The sequence below is a fragment of the Ylistrum balloti genome, unplaced genomic scaffold, assembly GCF_031769215.1.
Source record: "Ylistrum balloti isolate Yb309-2 unplaced genomic scaffold, AGI_CSIRO_Ybal_v1 Utg369790, whole genome shotgun sequence".
Classification (NCBI taxonomy): Eukaryota; Metazoa; Mollusca; class Bivalvia; order Pectinida; family Pectinidae; genus Ylistrum; species Ylistrum balloti.
Genome location: NW_026781974.1, coordinates 1,327,529 through 1,349,463, shown reverse-complemented (window position 1 = coordinate 1,349,463; position 21,935 = coordinate 1,327,529). Strand labels below are relative to the sequence as shown.

General features: G+C 36.0%; 1 protein-coding gene across 2 annotated transcripts in view; it reads left to right on the top strand.

Moving 5' to 3' along the window:
• Positions 1-21,619, top strand: part of LOC132544346 (IQCJ-SCHIP1 readthrough transcript protein-like) — a 79,757-nt gene extending 58,138 nt beyond the window's left edge. For both annotated transcript variants that reach the window (XM_060207931.1, XM_060207930.1), the window contains exons 3-9: positions 10,388-10,609; positions 12,596-12,631; positions 15,500-15,703; positions 19,716-19,787; positions 20,158-20,272; positions 20,623-20,716; positions 21,157-21,619. In XM_060207931.1, coding sequence (XP_060063914.1) covers positions 10,388-10,609; positions 12,596-12,631; positions 15,500-15,703; positions 19,716-19,787; positions 20,158-20,272; positions 20,623-20,716; positions 21,157-21,229 — 816 coding nt within the window. In that variant the 3' untranslated portion in view covers positions 21,230-21,619. The remainder of the gene's footprint in view (positions 1-10,387; positions 10,610-12,595; positions 12,632-15,499; positions 15,704-19,715; positions 19,788-20,157; positions 20,273-20,622; positions 20,717-21,156) is intronic.
• Positions 21,620-21,935: the final 316 nt, after the last annotated feature.

Here is a 21,935-nt window from a genome sequence, read left to right as displayed (position 1 = left end):
TAGTCATTTTTGTGCACAACATTGATTTTCTGTGATACATACAGTGATTGTTGAAGAGAAATATGTAAATAAATGTTCTTTTTGAAGGGGTCTTTTTTCACTTTTTATAACAATGAAATATAACCATATATAGATTTAATAGCTCTAACTTGAAAATCGTATGGCGTTCTCATATAAAACATATCCCTTTCTTATCAATATATTGGTGAAACTGGGGTTGAACCTTAAAATGAAAAACTTTTCTTGTAGTCATGGTAACTTGTGATGTCAGATGTATTACACACACATGACACAAGTTGTCTGTAAGAGGCCTTTCTTCACTAAGACACTAGAGGACTATATTTTGGATTAGTTGTTAGAATTTATTCTATTTTAATGTTGAGTGGTCATGTGGTATAACAAATTCATCAGGAATCCAAATTTACCTTGTGCTGTTGGAGCTCATTTTTCACTAGATTTAAAGTCTTGTTATTGATTTTTTAGTGTTCTTAAGGAAATGTGTTCATGCCAAGTTTTCATATATTAAGCACGGAATTATATACACAAAGTCCGTGTATTAAGGCATAATTACTGAAACGATTCATATACTTTAGAAATTAAAATATCTGTCATAATTGTATCCCTCAAAATCAGGGATAATAATCGATCAAAATACAGCAAAAATAAAGTCACTTGCATGTCAAATCTTTTGTCTGTACATAAAATCTCAGTTTGTATCAATACACATTGAAACAAGATGTTACGCACAAGCGAGATTTGTCTGGGAGCTTGATCTCCAGTTCACCATAACAATACTGTATTTTGGTATCCTCAGAAGGGTTACTGATCAATATTTTTACCAGCCCTCAAGTTCTAAATGTCAGGGCTTGACATTCCAGCTCTGTTGGTATTCTTTCTGAATTGTTCATAGGGTCAGGGCATTACACATGTTAGGACATTGATTGCTGTTGTTGGTTTCAAACCAAAAGTACATTGTCAGGGCTATACATGTTAAGGCCTTTAGCACCCTTGTTGTTGTCCTTGACAAAACATGTAGCTAGTCAGATCTGAATAGTCTCACTGAGGCCCCAGGAAGGAGAACATGTACCCTGTCAGGGCTGAAATTCTTATAGATCTCAATGAGTCCCCAGGAAGGTGAACATGTACGCTGTCAGGGCTGCATGCCATTCCTTAGGTACGAGACTGAGTTGTTTTATAACCTGAATTTCTTATAGGTTTCAACAAGGCCCCAGGAAGGTGAACATGTACCCTGTCGGGGTTAAAATTCTTATAGGTCTCACTGAGGCCCCAGGAAGGTGAACATGTACCCTGTCAGGGCTGCATGTCATTCCCTAGGTATGAGACTTCGGTTGAACCCCTGTTCCTGATGGAATGTGATAAGATACACTTTCAACATCCATTGACTTCAAAGAGCATGCTGACAAAATGAACTTGCACACCGAATTTAAGAATGCGAGTCTGATACTATCTACAATAAAACCATCAGTCTACTTGTAATGTTTAAGGATAATAGTTCAATGTAGTAGTCGGTGTTTACGGTGTTAGAGTTTAAAGCTGATGTAGAGGTCTTTGTTTCACTAATGTTTTTCACCAGACTGAGACACTATTGTATAAATATTTGATGGATGATAGCCCTGGGTATACCTCAGTTTGAAGCTGGAACAGACACTTCTGGGAGCTCGTTCTCTTTCAATGTGACAGGTGTACGAAGAATATATACTACCGTTGGGATGTAGGAGAGCTTCCAGAAGCACAGTCAATTAATTCACTAGCAGTGTCTTCACTTCTGTTTCAAATCTGTCTTTCACTCTGAACTGCATTACTGTCACTTAGCTATAGCACTGCATGGCTTGATATTGGTGTTGGTGCTGAAAGTTAGGGGAAAAGGAAGCTAAAAGTAAATCTGGAGATTTTAATTTTTAACATTTAGTAATGAAGTTTGATGTGTAGAAAGCATACAAGAATTTGGTGTAAACTGTGCTGTGGATAGAAAACGTGTGCCATAGACATCAAGTTTTTTTATGGTGCTTCTGGATTAACTTATTGTGTGTTGATCAGTAGATCTGTGTATTGATCAGTAGATCTGTGTGTTGATCTGTAGTTTGTGTGTTGATCCATAGAACTGGATTAACCAATCGTGTGATGGTCAGTAGTTCTGTGTGTTAATCTGTAGATCTGGATTAACCAATCGTGTGATGATCAGGAGTTCTGTGTGTTAATCTGTAGATCTGGATTAACCAATCGTGTGGCGATCTGTAGATCTGGATTAACTAGTCGTGTGATGGTCAGTAGTTCTGTGTGTTAATCTGTAGATCTGGATTAACCAATCGTGTGATGGTCAGAAGTTCTGTGTGTTGATCCGTAGATCTGGATTAACCAATCGTGTGATGGTCAGTAGTTCTGTGTGTTAATCTGTAGATCTGGATTAACCAATCGTGTGATGATCAGTAGTTCTGTGTGTTAATCTGTAGATCTGGATTAACCAATCGTGTGATGGTCAGAAGTTCTGTGTGTTAATCTGTAGATCTGGATTAACCAATCGTGTGATGGTCCGTAGTTCTGTGTGTTAATCTGTAGATCTGGATTAACCAATCGTGTGATGATCAGTAGTTTGGTGTGTTAATCTGTAGATCTGGATTAACCAATCGTGTGATGGTCAGTAGTTTGGTGTGTTAATCTGTAGATCTGGATTAACCAATCGTGTGTTGATCTGAAGATCTGGATTAACCAATCGTGTGATGATCAGAAGTTCGGTGTGTTAATCTGTAGATCTGGATTAACTAGTTGTTCGATGGTCAGTAGTTCTGTGTGTTAATCTGTAGATCTGGATTAACCAATCATGTGATGATCAGTAGTTCTGTGTGTTAATCTGTAGATCTGGATTAACCAATCGTGTGGTGATCAGTAGTTCTGTGTGTTAATCTGTAGATCTGGATTAACTAGTTGTTCGATGGTCAGTAGTTCTGTGTGTTAATCTGTAGATCTGGATTAACCAATCGTGTGGTGATCAGTAGTTCGGTGTGTTAATCTGTAGATCTGGATTAACCAATCGTGTGATGGTCAGAAGTTCTGTGTGTTGATCCGTAGATCTGGATTAACCAATCGTGTGATGGTCAGTAGTTCTGTGTGTTAATCTGTAGATCTGGATTAACCAATCGTGTGGTGGTCAGTAGTTCTGTGTGTTAATCTGTAGATCTGGATTAACCAATCGTGTGATGGTCTGTAGTTCTGTGTGTTAATCTGTAGATCTGGATTAATCAATCGTGTGATGGTCAGTAGTTCTGTGTGTTAATCTGTAGATCTGGATTAACCAATCGTGTGATGGTCAGTAGTTCTGTGTGTTAATCTGTAGATCTGGATTAACCAATCGTGTGATGGTCAGTAGTTCTGTGTGTTGATCTGTAGATCTGGATTAACCAATCGTGTGATGGTCAGTAGTTTGGTGTGTTGATCTGTAGATCTGGATTAACTAGTCATGTGATGGTCAGTAGTTCTGTGTGTTAATCTGTAGATCTGGATTAACTAGTTGTTCGATGGTCAGTAGTTCTGTGTGTTAATCTGTAGATCTGGATTAACCAATCGTGTGATGGTCAGTAGTTCTGTGTGTTAATCTGTAGATCTGGATTAACCAATCGTGTGATGGTCAGTAGTTCTGTGTGTTAATCTGTAGATCTGGATTAACCAATCGTGTGATGGTCAGTAGTTCTGTGTGTTAATCTGTAGATCTGGATTAACGTGACATGTGATGGTCAGTAGTTCTGTGTGTTAATCTGTAGATCTGGATTAACCAATCGTGTGATGGTCAGTAGTTCTGTGTGTTAATCTGTAGATCTGGATTAACCAATCGTGTGATGGTCAGTAGTTCTGTGTGTTATTCTGTAGATCTGGATTAATCAATCGTGTGATGGTCAGTAGTTCTGTGTGTTAATCTGTAGATCTGGATTAACTAGTCATGTGATGGTCAGTAGTTCTGTGTGTTGATCTGTAGATCTGGATTAACTAGTCATGTGATGGTCAGTAGTTCTGTGTGTTAATCTGTAGATGTGGATTAACGTGACGTATGATGGTCAGAAGTTCTGCAGCTGATCTAAACAAGATATTCCATTATACAAGAACATTGCATCTTTTGTAAAGGACAGACAACAATGTCATGTGATTAGTAGATCGTTCTGTATATTCTTTATAAGTGTAGAAAAAATAACATTTTACACCTAGAGATAGGACAAGTCAAGGAGACAGAAAACCTGTTATCAACCAACTACATTATGTAATATCTATCTGTAGTCCATTAAGTCATTGAAATAAGACTTTAGCAATCAAAATTATATCAAAGATTATACAAACTCCTAATCCATACTGAAAACTTCTATTTAATATTTGGCCATTGAAGGACATAAACAAATCTGCTCTTGTTTGTTCCATTCATCTTCCTAAACAAGGATCCTTATCCATTCACAAGCTTAACCTTTATAACTGATACTGTAACCTGGCACCCTGAAGTCATATCCCTTAATATGTCAATCCTCGCCCCTCCATATCCAAAAATTACAAGTTATTTTGTTTATTGTCAAATTTTTAAAATTCTCACACCTCATAACAAATGATATTTGGGAGCTTATTTTTTTTCTTTTTAATTCTTTTTAAAAAGTTTTCTGCTAAAGATAAAAGCATTATGATGGAATTTTTCATTAGGCTTACATAAGGGTTTATTGTTGTGAAGGATTAAGGTTTACCAAACACAGTTTTATCTTTCAATGTCCTGAATAGATATTATAATCTAGGAATGCAAATTATTGTCAGGAAATGTAAAAATTATTGTTCGTTTTTCAGAACTTGTATTAATTGTCTAGGACTAGCTTTGGTTATCAACACAAATCTGTGATGGAATAAACAGCCTATATTTAAATAATGCGTGAGATTTACATGGCTAATGATTACTGCCGAGTGCACGGAAAGATATTTATAATCAACAATAACTGCTTGTTTGCTGGCGTTGTGACTGTTGACATTTGTGAAATGCAGAGGAAAACACAAAATGATGTTGGATTTTGTGATTGAGAATTTTTGAATCAAGTTACATTTATGATTCTGAGAAGATCCTCTTAGCGGATTACAATGTAATTGTGATTTGTGGTAACGTTTGGATGGGACACGCCATCCACTACTGCTTCTGTCATTGACAACACATAATGGTACTTCCCGTTCAGTCTCCTCGGGACATAGGCACTATTAGCATGCCAGCAGGTTGATAATTATCTTTTAAAATAAAGAAAATGAAATTATAGATTGGTTATTAGTGATAGAGACTTTGTACATAATTCCATGAAAGGCGTGTGTTTCCGCTGTAATTAAGGTGAAATTCCTGTACACGAAGGCTAGTTGATGTGAAGTAAAGGTTCGGAGAGTTGGTATGTAACTTACAATGACAGTACTACAACCTGAAGAAGGTTTCGTGGGAAATGTCAGCAGTGGATTCTGGATCATGACAAGTGACAATACTGAAGATGTTGAACCACTCAATCTCGATTTCTCTGACAGGGATTTTAGTGTGTTAAGCTTCAGTCATCAAACGAAGAGCTCTGGGATCTGTCGACCGACCTCATTGATTGACAGCACAGCATCATCCTCATCGGTAGGGATACATTTTGTTTTATCATCTGTCACTTGTCTCTACGGAAATGACGTGCAATATTTCATGATCGTACGGAAAAAGGAACTGGGTCACATAATATATTGGTGTTCGGTAATGAGAAATAGTATGTTTTGAAAACAATGTTTTAAATAATTCATTAGAAATTGAACTGCTGTGTTATATCTATAATCAATCTCATTTCAATCTTCATTGTATGGGAACAAATTTTTTAAGAAGAGAAAAGAAAAACATTCATTTTGGAAGACAGAGGTTCCTTTTAGAGAAGGTTCAAAGTTTTTCTAAAAAGTTCCTTAATATACCAGATCAACTAGAATTTTGTTGTGTGTAGTCATGTGACATCAGCTAGGTTAGGGATATAAGATTTCAGCACTTAATGTACAGGACAGGGATGAATAGGTGGGATAGATTTCAGTCCTAAATTGAAGTAGGAGTCATATTTCAGCTTAACTTAAAACAAGCAGGGGTCAGATTTCAAGGACTTGAAACAAATATGAGTCATATTTAAACATGGTTTGAAACAAGTAGGGGTTAGGGGTCAGATTTCAAGGACTTGAAATAAGTAGGGGTCAGATTTCAAGGACTTGAAATAAGTAGGGGTCAGATTTCAAGGAGTTTGAAACAAGTGGGAGTTAGGGGGTCAGATGTCAAGGGTTTGTAACAAGTAGGGATCTGTGTTCAAGGCTTGAAATAAGTAGGTGTCAGATTTTAAGGATTTGAAACAAGTAGGGGTCAGATTTCAAGGATTTGAAACAAGTAGGGGTAAGATTTCAAGGATTTGAAACAAGTGGGGGTCAAATTTCAAGGATTTGAAACAAGTAGGGGTCAGATTTCAAGGATTTGAAACAAGTGGGGGTCAGATTTCAAGGATTTGAAACAAGTTGGGGTCAGATTTCAAGGATTTGAAACAAGTGGGGGTCAGAGTTCAAAGATTTGAAACAAGTGGGGTCAGATTTCAAGGATTTGAAATAAGTTGGGGTCAGATTTCAAGGATTTGAAACAAGTGGGGGTCAAAGTTCAAAGATTTGAAACAAGTGGGGGTCAGATTTCAAGGATTTGAAACAAGTAGAGGTTAAACTTGAACAGGACCACAGTTTCATATATCTTTACTTTCAATACAACCAAGCAAAAATGCTTGTCTGACATGTGAATTTCATAGTTTCTCTAATGTATTTGTGCTGTTATATCGGGATCTAGGGATAACTGACTGTGAAATGTTTGTATTGTTGTTTTCGGTATGATTTGTCAAATGGAAATGGTCACTTCATTGTCACTTCATTAGAAAAATGGCTATGTAACCTTCAACACTCATGGATGCAATTAATTGTCAATGATCACGGGCAGAATTTAAAAATCAACGCTCATAGACGCAATTTAACTGTCAATGATCATGGGTATCATTTAAAAATCAACGCTCATAGACGCAATTTAACTGTCAATGATCTTGGGTATCATTTAAAAATCAAAGCTCATAGACGCAATTTAACTGTAAATGATTATGGGTAGCATTTAAGCACTTTTGATATGGTTTAAAGAATAACCAGTATCATATTTTTATTTTGAATGATGAACTTGGGCCACAAGGCTATAGTTTACATGTATCCAATTACATTAATGGCTTTCTTGTTGAATGTAGTAAGATGGTTGTTGATGTGGGAGGACATTATGTTTTATTTGTATTTATGCAGTCTGGTGGAGAAACCCAATTTCTGTATGGCTTTAATTTGAATTTTAATCACTGTTAAAGTAAGAGAATATCTCTAGCAGGTTCATGTTTCAGGATTTCAAGGTTGTTTTATTTATTTCATAAAGCCTTTATCGTTACTAATAGTAACTTCAGTTTTGAAAGGGTGCATTTTACATACAGTATTAATCAAGTGGAGATTTCAAAATTGAAATAATATTTTGCACAGAACAGAGGACAAAATACAATTTTGTAAAAGTATCTCTAAAATACAATTGATGAAAAATCTATTGCGTTTCATCACTCTGGAAATAAACTCCTTTTGGTAAAACTGTAAAAATTTTAAACATTTAAAAAAATTTTTTTACAGTACTTAAATTACCAACTTGGAAGTGACAGAAATCAAAAGCTCAAAACGAACCTGTCAACAGCATAACTGTAGCCATTCCTGATCTATGAAAGTTAATTAATAGGTAGAGATATAAGATAGTGTGAGCTGTACACTATAGTTATATACATAGTCGTGATATTTACTCATAGTCACTTCAATCTACATTGAATATTTTTTTGGTGAAATTTCAAATTCAAATATGTGAACATATGTGTTACTGTATCATTGTTATATCATATATATATGATTTTTAAAAAAAAATTTTTTTTTTATTTTTCTTCTAATTTTGTATTTTATTTTTTTTTGTGGGAGACATGATAGATACCAAATCAGTGATGGAGAAATATGAATGAACAAAGAATGTCATCCTTGCCTTTACTGGGGTAGTGATAAAAATGTAGAAAATATGTCCAATTTATATCGGGAAATATATGCAACATGTATTTTGTTAGTTCTGGTACTTCAGTATTGAAATATTAATTTGAATACCACATTTAATATTGTGTCACTATAAAATGCTACAATACTGAAAGGTTGGTATTTAATTATCATTAATTGAAGGGAATTTTAAAAAAAAAGACACATTTTCTTTGTGCCAATAAATTATTGGAATGTATGGGTAATTGTATTTTTTCAACCTTCATACACTTTGAAAATTTATTAACTGGAAAAATAGTATGATGATATGGTAACATGGAGTAAATATTGTAGATATGACCAGTCCAGGGGAGATAACTCATTCAGAAGATAACCAGTCAGTTACTGTGGAGAAAAGTGATGGTTCCTGTTATCACTATAACTGTTTGATAAAAGACTTGACTAGATTTGTAAGACTAACAAGATTGATTCTGATTGGTTCTTGATGCGGATGGATTGTACCTAACCCCCACCAGTATAACATCTGTATACTAACGATGGGTTGAAACCTCCTGGAGGGTTATAGTACCTAGTGGAGTGATGTATTATTTGGTTCCTTATAGATTCTGCCTTTAAAGTTCAGACTGGCAGACAGAACAGAAAAAAAAATCTATTTAAGTAGTGATGCTGTCTCTTATAGCAAATTACCCAGAGAAATAAGAGGGTCCTCCTCTGCCAATATCCAGGCCAAATATTCTCAGTTTTACAAATCGTTCCAGGGAGACAAACATTTTCTTTACCTCCTATGTCAGCACTTCTCTAATCAATAAGGATCCAGCATGCAGACATATACAACTGACAAGTCAGAGAGTGAGGTTTGATTTACACAACCATTACCTAGTGATACAACCTCAGCATATCAATATGGTTGACTCCAGTTCAATATGGAATGGAACAGCAGAAATACCAAGACAAAACCTGTAATATCCATGTCACACACTCAAAACCAAAATATTGTAGAAATATTGAGAGTGACTAACTGTTGGTCACAAGTGGAGAAATGTAATTAAACTCTCTTCCTTATATAAAGATAAACAGATTTCAACCAGATTTTTTATTATTAAAAACAGGAAAGATGGTTTTGATTCAGTCATTTTTTAAATTTGGCAAATGATGAAATGGTGTTCCTGTCCCTTTCTTTGTCCTGTCCTTGTCTCTAGTCACCATCATCACTCTAGCAACTTCCTCTCTTTAGAGTTTTAGATAATACTTTATACAAATAAACAATGGCAGACACATTTCTAGTTAACTGTCACAGGTACTATTAATATATCATATTGTCAGATATTGATACTAATGAATGTGCAGGAAAATGTGGGCATTATATTATATCTTGAGTCACTAACCTAACTGGGTTACTTCTGACTGAGTAACCATGGAATGAGTTACTACTGACTTGAGTCTCCAGTAACCATGGATTGAGTTACTACTGACTCGAGTCTCCAGTAACCATGGATTGAGTTACTACTGACTCGAGTCTCCAGTAACCATGGAATGAGTTACTACTGACTCGAGTCTCCAGTAACCATGGAATGAGTAACTACTGACTCGAGTCTCCAGTAACCATGGAATGAGTTACTTCTGACTCAAGTCTCACAACTTTTTTGAAAATAAATATAGCTGCGTTTGTTTTGTTAGATTTCTAGTATAAATATTGATTTTCAAATTTCCAGAGATTTGTACAGCAGAAGCTGTGCTAACTTGATCACAATTACTGTGAATGTTACCGCCAGTTATCCTGTCTGGCTGGTGGGTTCACCATTGGTGCCATTGGCATGTAGGAGGGGCAGATATTATACGAGATATATATTACATGTACAACTAAAGCATTTTGTCTTTTGTGTTGTCCATTAATTGATAAATGTTTACTTAGGATAAATGATTAATGTTTCAAGTCTAGTATGAGACATATCGATTCCCATACGTGGTGACAACATACAGAGCCTCTACTTAGATTCACTGAAGGCTGTCATGTTGCATCAGCTTTGAAATGATTGCTTGTAATATGTGTGGGTGGGAAAGAGCTTTTTTTAAAAAACTTTGAGAATGGTTTTTAAAAACAATCCTGCATTATCATATAAAAGAATACCTGGTAAGAGCCGTTATTGCATTGTAAATCCCGTTCATAATTCTGTCCTGATTAAGCTGTAACCAATCCATAGTAATCTGCCAGTGCAGCTTCCTAATCTATCTCAATCATGCAATGTTTTTTGTGTCTGCATCATGTGTGCTTTTGTAATTTCAGTCACAACGTAATGACCGTGAGGAGATCCGTCGGAAGCTGGCCATGGGAGGCTTGGAGGAGGACTACTATGGTGGGGAGAGGTCGTATAAAAAACCCAACCTTTCCAAAAGGCTCCAGAGTGGTATGAATCTACAGATTTGTTTTATGAACGAATCTCCAGGGGAAGAGCCTGACCCCATTAAGTCTTCACCGCAAAAATCTGAACTTTTACAGGAGGAAAAGGTCAGTATATACTGGGTTATCTCCCCTTGAAAGATACAACCTTGATGTAAATAAATTTGGTGTTGAATAAATCACCACTGTATATAGTTCTTTTTTTTTTATCAAATCCCAGTGCTGACAGGGAAGGACATGGGAATCATACAGTATATATTTTTCATTTCACTTTGTACTTGATGATTTTTTTTATCAATTTTCAAGTTTGGGTATATTGGACCAATAAATGTAGAAATATTCAACGTTTTACCTGGAATTCTTTAATTTTGAACATTCAGAGTTCCCCTGTAGATAGTGAAGTATCACAACCATACTGAAATCTTATTGTTTACTAAATAAAGAGTTATGGCCCTTTGTTTTCATCACAAGTAATGGCAAGACTAGTCAAGAGTTATACTATACTTTTCACTTTGTTCTGAGATATCTCACACTCTGTCTCTACTGCTGAATTTTATATTTCCAATGGGACAGAGAAAGAACAGTACTCAATTTTTTCACTTATCTAGATTCAGATTCATGACCCTTTGTTCTTTCCTTAAACACTAATATAGCTCAAAAGTATAGATGGATTCCTGTTACTGGTTCCTTGAATATTGTAAATATAAACACTGTCAGGAACAGGGTCTGTAACGTAGCTCCCTATGCATGCAATGGAAGTGACACATCTAGGCCTAGCCCCAGCTTTGACCAAGTATCCGAAGAGCATTGGTTCAAGTGATGAGCAAACACAGGGTCCCGTAGCTGCCTCCCTTGGTACATAATAGATGCACTGAACATCCAGGTATGGGTAGGGCCCAGCTATCTCGTCCTTGGTTAGTCACACTATGATCAATACACAAGCGTCTGTAGTTGCTAGCCAGTACTCTGCTTATGCCAGTCATTTCTTCCTTGTTTGTTGGAGAGCGTCTGCAATGATACTGGTGACTGCATGCTCCTGGTTTTATCATGGTTTGATTTACGGTATGTCTGTTAATTATTCATTTTTAATAAGCTGATATTCCTGGTGGGACACTGAAGTGGTAATGGAGTGGCAGTTATAGTTAAGTTTGTCAGTTCTATGGGATACGGAACCTGTGTACTAGCATCGGTAGGTTTTCACTAAAGACGCTTTTGTCTTATTTTGCGTTTATTTCATTCTGCATTAGAAATTACGTCACAATTGACTGGAAGCGATGAAAAATCATCATATTTAATATTTATATCAGGTAGCTGAATATTTTATTGCAATGATTGATCTCTTTTGAAAATGTTTGAATGATATTTTTTTCTATTTTTTTTTTTTTGCTGTGTCTGTTCATCTTAAGTAAGTCAGTGTTGATTTGTGACCTTTCTCTGTTTAATAGAAAGTTTTCCTTGTCCATTTTATTAAATCAGGTTTGGTTCTAGGGGCTGGTTTATCACACTCTGACCATGGCTGGGTATGATACAAAGAGAAATAAGGTTATCATTCATATACAAATTTTCATAACCGACATGGTCAGAGAACTTGATTTAGGACATAATCTTGACACATGCAAGTTTTTCTATTTAGCTTGAAAAAAGGCTTAATGAGACTGGACAGTGCAATGACAGGTTTTAAGGTAACCTGTTATATCTAGTGGGTTTCATGTCTGACTCGGTAAAATGATTAAGTATTTAAAGCTATATACAAAACACATATCATTACCAATCTTATCCTGTAATAAGCAGAGGGGTTGACCGAGATGTTCTCTCACAGAATGTAAAGGGTTGACTAAGAAATTCTCTCACAAACTGGCCAAGGGTTGACTGAGGAATTATCTCACAAAATGCCAGAGGTTGACCACTTGTTAGACAATTATTATACAGCACGATTAATCTTCGTCAGAAATTCTAATGAACAGCATAAGATACAGAGAAACGTATTACAAGGCACGGGCTTATTAGATAATTCTGGTTCTAACCCTCACGCCATGTTGTTTTGTAGAACACTATTTTGTGAATAAATAACATGTAGTACACATTTTTTAACAGATTTCTTCAAAACTTTCCAAATTTTTTCGAAATAAGGTGAGAATACCATATTTTTTTCAGTGTGATCAAAGCATATAGGTCACACAATAGCATGCTGTCTTTAATCATTTGTTTAAACCATGTGTGGGCATTGACTTGACATTTTCTGATGGGGATAGAAGGTTGAAATTATACTCCATAAGGATTGAATTTGCATGGTCAGTGCATTTTTGATAAAATTATTTCGTTGGCGAGAAATTCTTGAAAGGTGGTTATGATTTAACTGTCTTGCTTAGTCATACTAAAATATCATTCTAGCGATTCCTTCAGAATGAATTGCATGATTTTTAGCTAACAGATTCTTTATACCTGTAATCCTTCCTGCCATTAACTGTACAGTCAGGATAGCCGTGTGTGAGAACATGGCATCCTTAAGTCATCATTCTATTGGTTTGTTAGTGTGCTCATGAAATTAATTACCACATAGATGTAACATATTCTGAAATCTTCAAATGATAACATAATTCTTTAAATATTTTATTTCTTATTTTCTGTGGAATGTCCCATTAGTTTTTCAGATTTCACCAGTCAAATTTACTAAACTTTTTTATAATCATTAAGGCTTCTGTTTTATAATGATGATAGAGATATACTCAAAAGTATTGGTCAAATTGAAGACCTGTCATTTTGTACTTATCTCTGATTCTGCTGGCTTCCCTATTTGATCATCGAAATTTAAAGAAGCATTTTGGAATGTGATATTTAACATTTTCTTGTCCTTCTAAAATATCTTTCAGGTTTTACTTTTTGCATCAAGACTTTACCAATCATAATGTTTTTATTTTCAGTTGATGTAATTTTAGATTCTTCTTTAAAGGAAGTTAGTCTGCAAGTCTGCATTTCTGTATTAATGTGCTTAATCACAAAAAAATATGACCGTGACTTTCAAGCCCAATTAATAAGATTGTAAATTGTTTGGATTTTCATTCCTAAACAAGGGTCAAAGTCGTTCAAGAAGTCATAGCAAAATTTGAGGTTTGAAAAAAAACGACATTTGATGAAGACTCCTACTGATCAGTCAAATTGGTAAAATTTGTCAAAGGTCAAGTTTTCAATGTCATTTTCAAAGTTAATAGGTTGTGCCAGTTGATGGTAAATGCAGAATATCACAACTATAAGATTGTAAATTCCAAAGATATAATTGTAGTTATAAGATCGTAAATTCCAAAGGCTTTGACATGATTATGATGCATGTGCTGACAAAGCAATACTTAATGACATTTCTATCATGTGACAGTGTGTTCTGTCCTTTGTATCTTGATAATCTGCTGTGCTTGCTGTTTAAAAGGTCAAGCATCATGATTTATACAAATGTTCCCTGTGCTAAAAATAACAAATCTGCATAGGACTAATTTATATGAGAGTTGTGAATATATTTTCAATATTCCATAGGTACCAGAACATGGTATCATTGTCAGTACTAGAAGCTGGAATAATTGTTACTACTATAAGTTGGTATCATTGGTAGTACTTAAAGTTGGTATAATTGTTAGAACTATTAGCTGGTATCATTGGTAGTACTATGAGCTGGTATCATTTTTGGTACTATAAGCTGGTATCATTGTTAGTACTATAAGTTGGTATAGTTGTTAGTACTAGAAGCTAGTATAATTGTTAGTACTTAAAGTTGGTATCATTGTTAGTACTTAAAGTTGGTATCATTGGTAGTACTATTAGCTGGTATCATTGTTAGTACTATAAGCTGGTATCATTGTTAGTACTATAAGCTGGTATCATTGTTAGTACTTTAAGTTGGTATCATTGTTAGTACTATAAGCTGGTATCATTGTTAGTACTATAAGTTGGTATAATTGTTAGTACTAGAAGCTGGTATAATTGTTAGTTCTAGAAGCTGGTATCATTGTTTGTACTATAAGTTGGTATAATTGTTAGTACTATTAGCTGGTATCATTGTTACAATTGTTAGCTGGTATAATTGTTAGTACTATAAGTTGGTATTATTGTTAGTACTATAAGCTGGTATCATTGTAAGTACTATAAGCTGGTATCATTGTTAGTACTATAAGTTGCATAATTTAGGAGTTATTGCCCTTTGTTGTTTTTCATAATTAAAATTTTGTCTGGAACAGTACACTAAAACTGTAAGAGGAAACAACAAGAAACTTAATAGATAGATAGATATTGTTGAGAAAGAGGGCAGTGCACAAGAATCATAACTCTCTTACGCCCTCTGTTATTTTAAAGTCATTCTTAAACTTTGTCCCATTTGGGGAGCATAATCTGTCTCTGACGGCCCTTGTTTGTCTTGATTAACAACGGTTGTGATGATTAATTGATGCCTCGGGGATTAAATATCACCCACTAATAATGGCACAATAGTGTTATTTGTGTACAAACTATCGGAGAAACAGGTATCCATTTGTGAAATGGTAAATGGTCATTTTGGTGAGCAGCCAAAGGTGTCTGTAAGAGAAGACATGTGATCCATGGCCAACGTGATGTGCTGATGCTATAGGGTATACAACTTATTTCCTCAGCTAATCTGATGTACCATTCGCCTGCAGTTCCTATTTAAATAGATGGAACGTCTGTCCTTAGAGAGACGTGAGCTTATTGTACGACAGAGTTGATGGATCATTTCATTAGGAAGAATTCCCTGGCTTGATCAACTCACCAAATTTAAACATAAAAAGTTAATGATAAACCAGAGAAATTAGCTCTTTGGTATCAATTCTCTTCGTCTTTCTTTGGGCTGCCCAGTATTATTCATTTTCATCTCAATGTTTAGAGTTGAAATTGTTTTATAATAGGAAGTGAAGTCTATTAAGAATTATTTTCCCTTGTAACACCTATCTGTATGATACCAGAAATGGTAAGTCTGATGTATCTTTCTTGTGTTTACAGTCTGAATTGAGTAAAGTAGATACAACAGATGTAAAGACCTCCGAAGCTGCTGGAATTACGCCAGACTTATCCAACAACAAAATGTCCTTGGCCGCTGACAAGACGGGCAAGTGTGGGCCACCTGGTGCCAGACAAGCAGGGGATGAAGATTTTTTCAAGAAACAGGCCCGACTACAACGGGAAGCAAAAATTGCACTGGCACAAGTATGTATTTCTCTATATACGAGACAAACGTTTATACAAAAGACACAAGTGATAGCCCTTTAGAGGAATTTCAACATAAATGGAGTAATGTAGTGCCAACCAAATTAATACAAAACTTTCTTTATATAAAAATGTTTCATTCCTTCAAGGAATGTTCTAGAACATTTATCAAACAGACTTCAAAAAAGATTTCAAAAGTTAGAATTGCTATTTTATCAGCTTTTTCGTGAACTAGTTCAGAATATAATGAAGAGCAAGAGATTTTTAATTTAAGCCAGGAATCTTCCCATAAGTTCATGAACTGTTCACAAACAGTTTCTTAAAGCAGGTTGTGAACTTCAGTCCTAATGATAAAGTTCACGAACATCAAAGACGTATGCTATTTCTGTTCTAGATCTATTCCACGAACAAATGACATACATTTCATAAAGTTAACATAAAAATGAAACAAATTTGATGTTAAATCTGATTCCTGTTAGTCCTGGCCAAATTCAGTCCTGTTAGGACAGATATAGGATCTGCTTAATCCCTGTAAGTCCTGTAAAGTTATATATTGGTTTCGCTTTGCTGGAACGTCACGGATGATTGGATATTGTGTAGAAGATTCAGCCTTGAGTATCTTATGACAGCCATTTGTAGGAAGATAGGCCATTTTGTGGAAACATCTATAGATTGGTTGTATAAATGGTAATGTTGGTGTGTTCTGTAGATTGTAGCCTTGTCAGGTAATAAGTCTTAGGTAATTATGTAGAGAACCATGTTTCTGTGGGGAATCGGATGTAACTGAAGCCATTGATCACTACTTCATAGGGTAGGCCTCAACAGAAATTACAGCCTGTGAAATATGGTAATGACTGGTAAATCCAAGATCACTGTGACTTCAACACATATCATCATTTACAATAAATCCCTGCTTACACCAATGAATATATAATTCGTGCAAGCATCGCTTCTAGCCAAGTTTAAATATTCCAAACCAACACTCTAGAGTCAATCAGGAGCCAATATCTTCTACTGATAATTCAGACCAAATTCAGATGTGGGGATCTCCATTTTTTGTACAGAAACAGAAGTGTTTTAAAGTTTGATTCCCTTATTTGGTTGGTCCTTGTCTCCATAGGAACACAACAGTCATATATTATTTTGTTTCCTTGGCTGTGCATGGACGAAGATGTACAAAAGGGGGCACTTGAGATGAACTGAACTGAATTTGGCTTCATCATCACTGGACCAATACAACTAGCATGTTCCTCCTTATGAAAAGGATTAGGAACTTGGAACGGAAACTCTTGTAAATCTGAGGGGAAAAATACTTCAGAATTGGGAAAAAGATTTTGAAGCAGAAATCAGAGAAAGGAATGCAACATTATGTGACCAAAAGTCCTGACTACCTAGATGTAATATGTATGTCACTCACGCCTGTAAAATCTGAAATTTCATTTATATTTATTACATAATCTATAATACTTTCTTAAAAACCAGAAAGTGTAGGCTTGCATTGTGATGCTATGTGAATTCTTCAGTGATTTCGCAGGTGTACAATTTCATATCAGATTTACTATTGATTAGCTTCTAGAGATTTATTTAAAAAGTTTAGCTAGCCTGACATAGTTTCCATAGCAACCATTGAAATTGTTCACCAGCCAAAGACACATTGATGTAAAATCTAAGCTTGAAGCATGAGGCTTTCACTGAAGGTGTACAACTTGGAATATATCACATGAGGCAAATTTGTGGAAATCAACAGGGGAAAGTGTTGAGATCTGGTGCCACTAACGATTGTTCAGGGGTTTTCACTCTATACTGTTTTAAATGCTGTATATGAGAACGTGAGATTAGTGACAGTAAGTAGGACTTAAATACTTTAATCACTGTAAGACAAAGAAAGAGATAGGTTTGATCAGTAAACACTTTGGAAGGTAGAAACTAGGTTAACAGCAACAATGAAATACATACTGTAGTGTAAGTCATACGAGAGGTGTAATACTAAGCCTTGTAATGGTAGCAGATTTAGACATGATTGTGATGGATCAGAACCAATTCCACACAGTGATCTCTAACATTAATGGTGCTCTTTATACGTGGGAGGATGTGATGTTGTGGTTGAGGACAGCGCAGCAGCACAAATAAAAAATAAACCACTCAGTCAGGTGGTCTGATTGATAGTGTTGTCAAACCCCACCAATCACTTTATAGATTGTCAGGTATGGAAATAATCCAGGGGAAAAAACTTTTAAAAATCCTAAATACCCAAAAAAAGAACAACCCACATAATTTCCTTTACACTCATATCAGCTTTGATTTACAAATACTAATTTTAGGGTTCTTGGCAAAAAGCAGAAGTTCTTTAAGGCTGCAACCATTTTGGGGGGAAGGAGGGGGCATGAGTGTTTTCTCTGTCTGTCTGTATGTCCTGTCGTGTTCCATTCTGAATCAGTGTTACATCTTAGGATTGTTTTAATATATTTGGTTCATATTTGTCCTACAATATGAAATCATTAGGTATAGGGTATTTATGTCATATAGACATTGTCTAGGTTGTTTTTGTTTTGTTAGCTTGATATTGATGCATTGTATAAAAAGTTTTTTCAAACCAAAAACAAGTTTTCATACTATTGGATTACTTTTGGAGAACAAAATTCATTCATTTGGAGGTGAGAGGTAATCTTTGAGTAATTAATCTGTTGATGACTGATAAAAAGATATATTCTGTCACGCAAAAGAAACACAACCCCAATTAGATGTCAGTATTTTAATTTCTATTTGGAATTATTGTATGTGATCTTAACATACTGCACCATACACATTTCCTTTGAAATTCACGATTGATTGAACACCATCATGCTTCCTGTGCTCGTGTTCGCGAGACAATCCCGAGACCTCGATTTACACATGCACCGATAGGTGTGTACCATTTTATAAGTATTTAACCTCTGGGTCATCCTCCAGATATCTGAACCCCAGAAATACATAATCCAAGAATAAGTTGTGACACTGTTTTAAGGCGCTTGCGCTCATTTGGCATAAAAGCCTTGTCATGTTGCTGTTGGAATGCCACTAAATTGACATCAATGTGACATCAGACTACTGTGGTTGCAACGACACAGATTAAATGTATTTCCTATGTAAAGATGGCACCATGTACTTTTCTCTGACGAGTCAAGATTTACACTGTACCGCTCAGAGGACGTCGCATGGTGGAATGCGACAGATTTGGTGGTGGTAGTGTTATGGTGTGGGGTGGTATCTGTAGTGGCTGCAAAACCCCTTTGGTAGTCATTGAAGGCAATTTGACAGCTCAACATTTCATAGACTCAGTATTGCAACCTGTTGTCATACCCTTTCTTCACAAACACAACCTGCTCTTTCAAAAAAACAATGCCAGGTGCCATGTAGCATGACAGGCAATGGATTTTCTTAGTCGAAACAACATAGACACATGACCTTGGCCTCCTTACAGTTGTGATCTTTTGCCAAAGGAGCAAGTGTGGGACATGTTAGATCGTCTCATTAGAAGGCGCCAAAAACCACTGGAGACAATACCAGCTTTGCACCAAGCACTTCTGGAAGAATGGCAGAACATCCTTATGACACAAATAAACTGTTTAATAAACTCCATGCATCGCAGAATTCAAGCCACAATGAATGCAAATGGGGGACCTACTCGTTAGTGAGACTGGGGAAATTTTAATAACTACCCTCTCCTGAACCTTGACTGTTTCGCTGCATTGGTGATAACTAAACACTACATTGAATGTGTTATCCAGTAAAATGAATATTATTCTTTGATTAGTTGAAAAACTTAAATGACATAATTGAATGAAATAGTGAATTTGTTTCAAACATTTAGCGGTTGTGATTCATTCTGCGTGTCAGTATATTTCATCAATTTTAAACTTCATTCTTTCGAACACTCCCTCAGATTTGAGGATAGTTAATGCATGTTGTAATGTAAGTTGAGAGGAGATCAATGAAGGCTGTAACACTAGTCACCTTGCTTATCTGTCCACAGGCAAGTACCATGGCACATATGCAGCTGGAGGTAGAGAAACAGATGAAGAAAAAGTCGCCGGTAACTGACATTGTAAGTTTTATGTTCCAAACTCCTCGATGGTATGGTGTAATCTCTTCTTATTGTTACTCACTGTATGATCTAAACCTCATGATTTAACACCCTAAATAACTTTAAAGCCGTTTATATTTGTACTGATATAAAAACGAATATCTTTAATGTAAGAGATTAATTGTAATGGGTTTAGATATGCTGCGTGAATTCCTGAAGTTGAATACATGATCGTTTTATCTTATATAAAGATGTATTATGTTGATTGGTTAGGAAACTGAACACACATTTTGTATTTATTAAGAGAGTGTAGGGCTGATGATGTCCTTTATACTTAACAAGTTGGTCTTCCTTTATACTTAACAGGTTGGTCTTCCTTTATACTTAACAGGTTGGTCTTCCTTTGCTGGGAGACAAAATCATGTCCTGGGGTAACAAACCTTTACACGAGATGAATCTAGCGCAGTTACAGGTTCTCGTCAACGACCTTCATTCACAGATAGAAAGTGAGTAATGTTCTCGGGTCCTCAACCAAGGTCCATAATTCAATGACAGCAATCTCCAGGCAATATCAAGGATATGTTAGTGACCTTCAGTCAATCATAGCGACATTAAGTCCGTCACTTTGGACACTTTGCTGAACTGTCAATATGAATAAAAATAATTAGGAACTATGGGTATTTAGTTCACTTTAGTGACTTTGATCAGATCTGAGACAATGAACTGTAATGTTAAGTTTGACAACCTTTCATCTATAATTTTCTGGGGAAAATATTCTTGACTTTGATTTTATATGGATACATTTGAGCTACAAAGTGTTGGAGTGAAACTCACCATCACGGTGTTCAATTTACAGAGTTAAATGAGGATCTTGTGCGTCTTCTGATGGAACGTGATGAGTTACACATGGGGCAAGACTCCATGTTGGTGGATATTGAGGATCTTACAAGGTAAAGTCATGTTATAAAAGGTGTAGAAAATCAATCATGTCATGTTTGTTTTTAGAAATTTTGTTACTTTCTTATGCTGTTAAAATGAATTTTAAGCAGTCAATCAAATGAAAATAAAAATTATCAGTCTGCAGTGGGAGGTTAAAATTTACTACTGACACAGTCTCATTCATAATCACAATTAAATGTACTTTGATGTAAGATATGACTACGGTCTTACTCTGACAGTAGGCATTGTGGAGATAAATACAAATGATTAATTGCTATTTGAATGAGTCTGCTGTGGTCATCAAGCACTGAGATGAATAAGATTCTTATTCTCAAACATTGAGATGACTGAGATACTAGTATCAAACTAGTATAAATAAGACATTTCATCAAACATTGATATGAATTAGATATTTAACTTCAAGCATTGAGGTAAATCTGATTAATTTCAGGAGAGCTGAAGATAAAGCCAAGCGATTCAACTCACAGACCGGGAAGAAGGGAAATAACTCTAAACGATCATGACAGCAGCTTTCACTGTAGTATTGAGGAAAATGTCCTGAAATCCATTCCAAAATTCCATAGTCTTCCAGACTGGCTGGCACCTGCTGAATGCAAACCTGGAAACAGCTAATGTCTTATATAGTGATACATCAGTGATGTCCAGCTGGAAAAGAATTACCCAACTTGAACTGGAATAGTTGGCATGTGATTCTTTGCCAATGTGAGGAACATACCCCAGGTTATTGAACTCTAGAGGTGTCAGTCTCTAGATATATCAAGAGTGTCAAATGACAGGTGTGTCTGACTGCCGGTGTGTCTGACTACAGGTGTGTCTGACTGCCGGTGTGTCTGACTACAGGTGTGTCTGACTGCCGGTGTGTCTGACTGCCGGTGTGTCTGACTACAGGTGTGTCTGACTGCCGGTGTCTCTGACTGCCGGTGTGTCTGACTACAGGTGTGTCTGACTGCAGGTGTGTCTGACTACAGGTGTGTCTGACTGCCAGTGTGTCTGACTGCCGGTGTGTCTGACTGCCGGTGTGTCTGACTACAGGTGTGTCTGACTGCCGGTGTGTCTGACTGCCGGTGTGTCTGACTACAGGTGTGTCTGACTGCAGGTGTGTCTGACTACAGGTGTGTCTGACTGCCGGTGTGTCTGACTGCCAGTGTGTCTGACTACAGGTGTGTCTGACTGCCGGTGTGTCTGACTACAGGTGTGTCTGACTGCCGG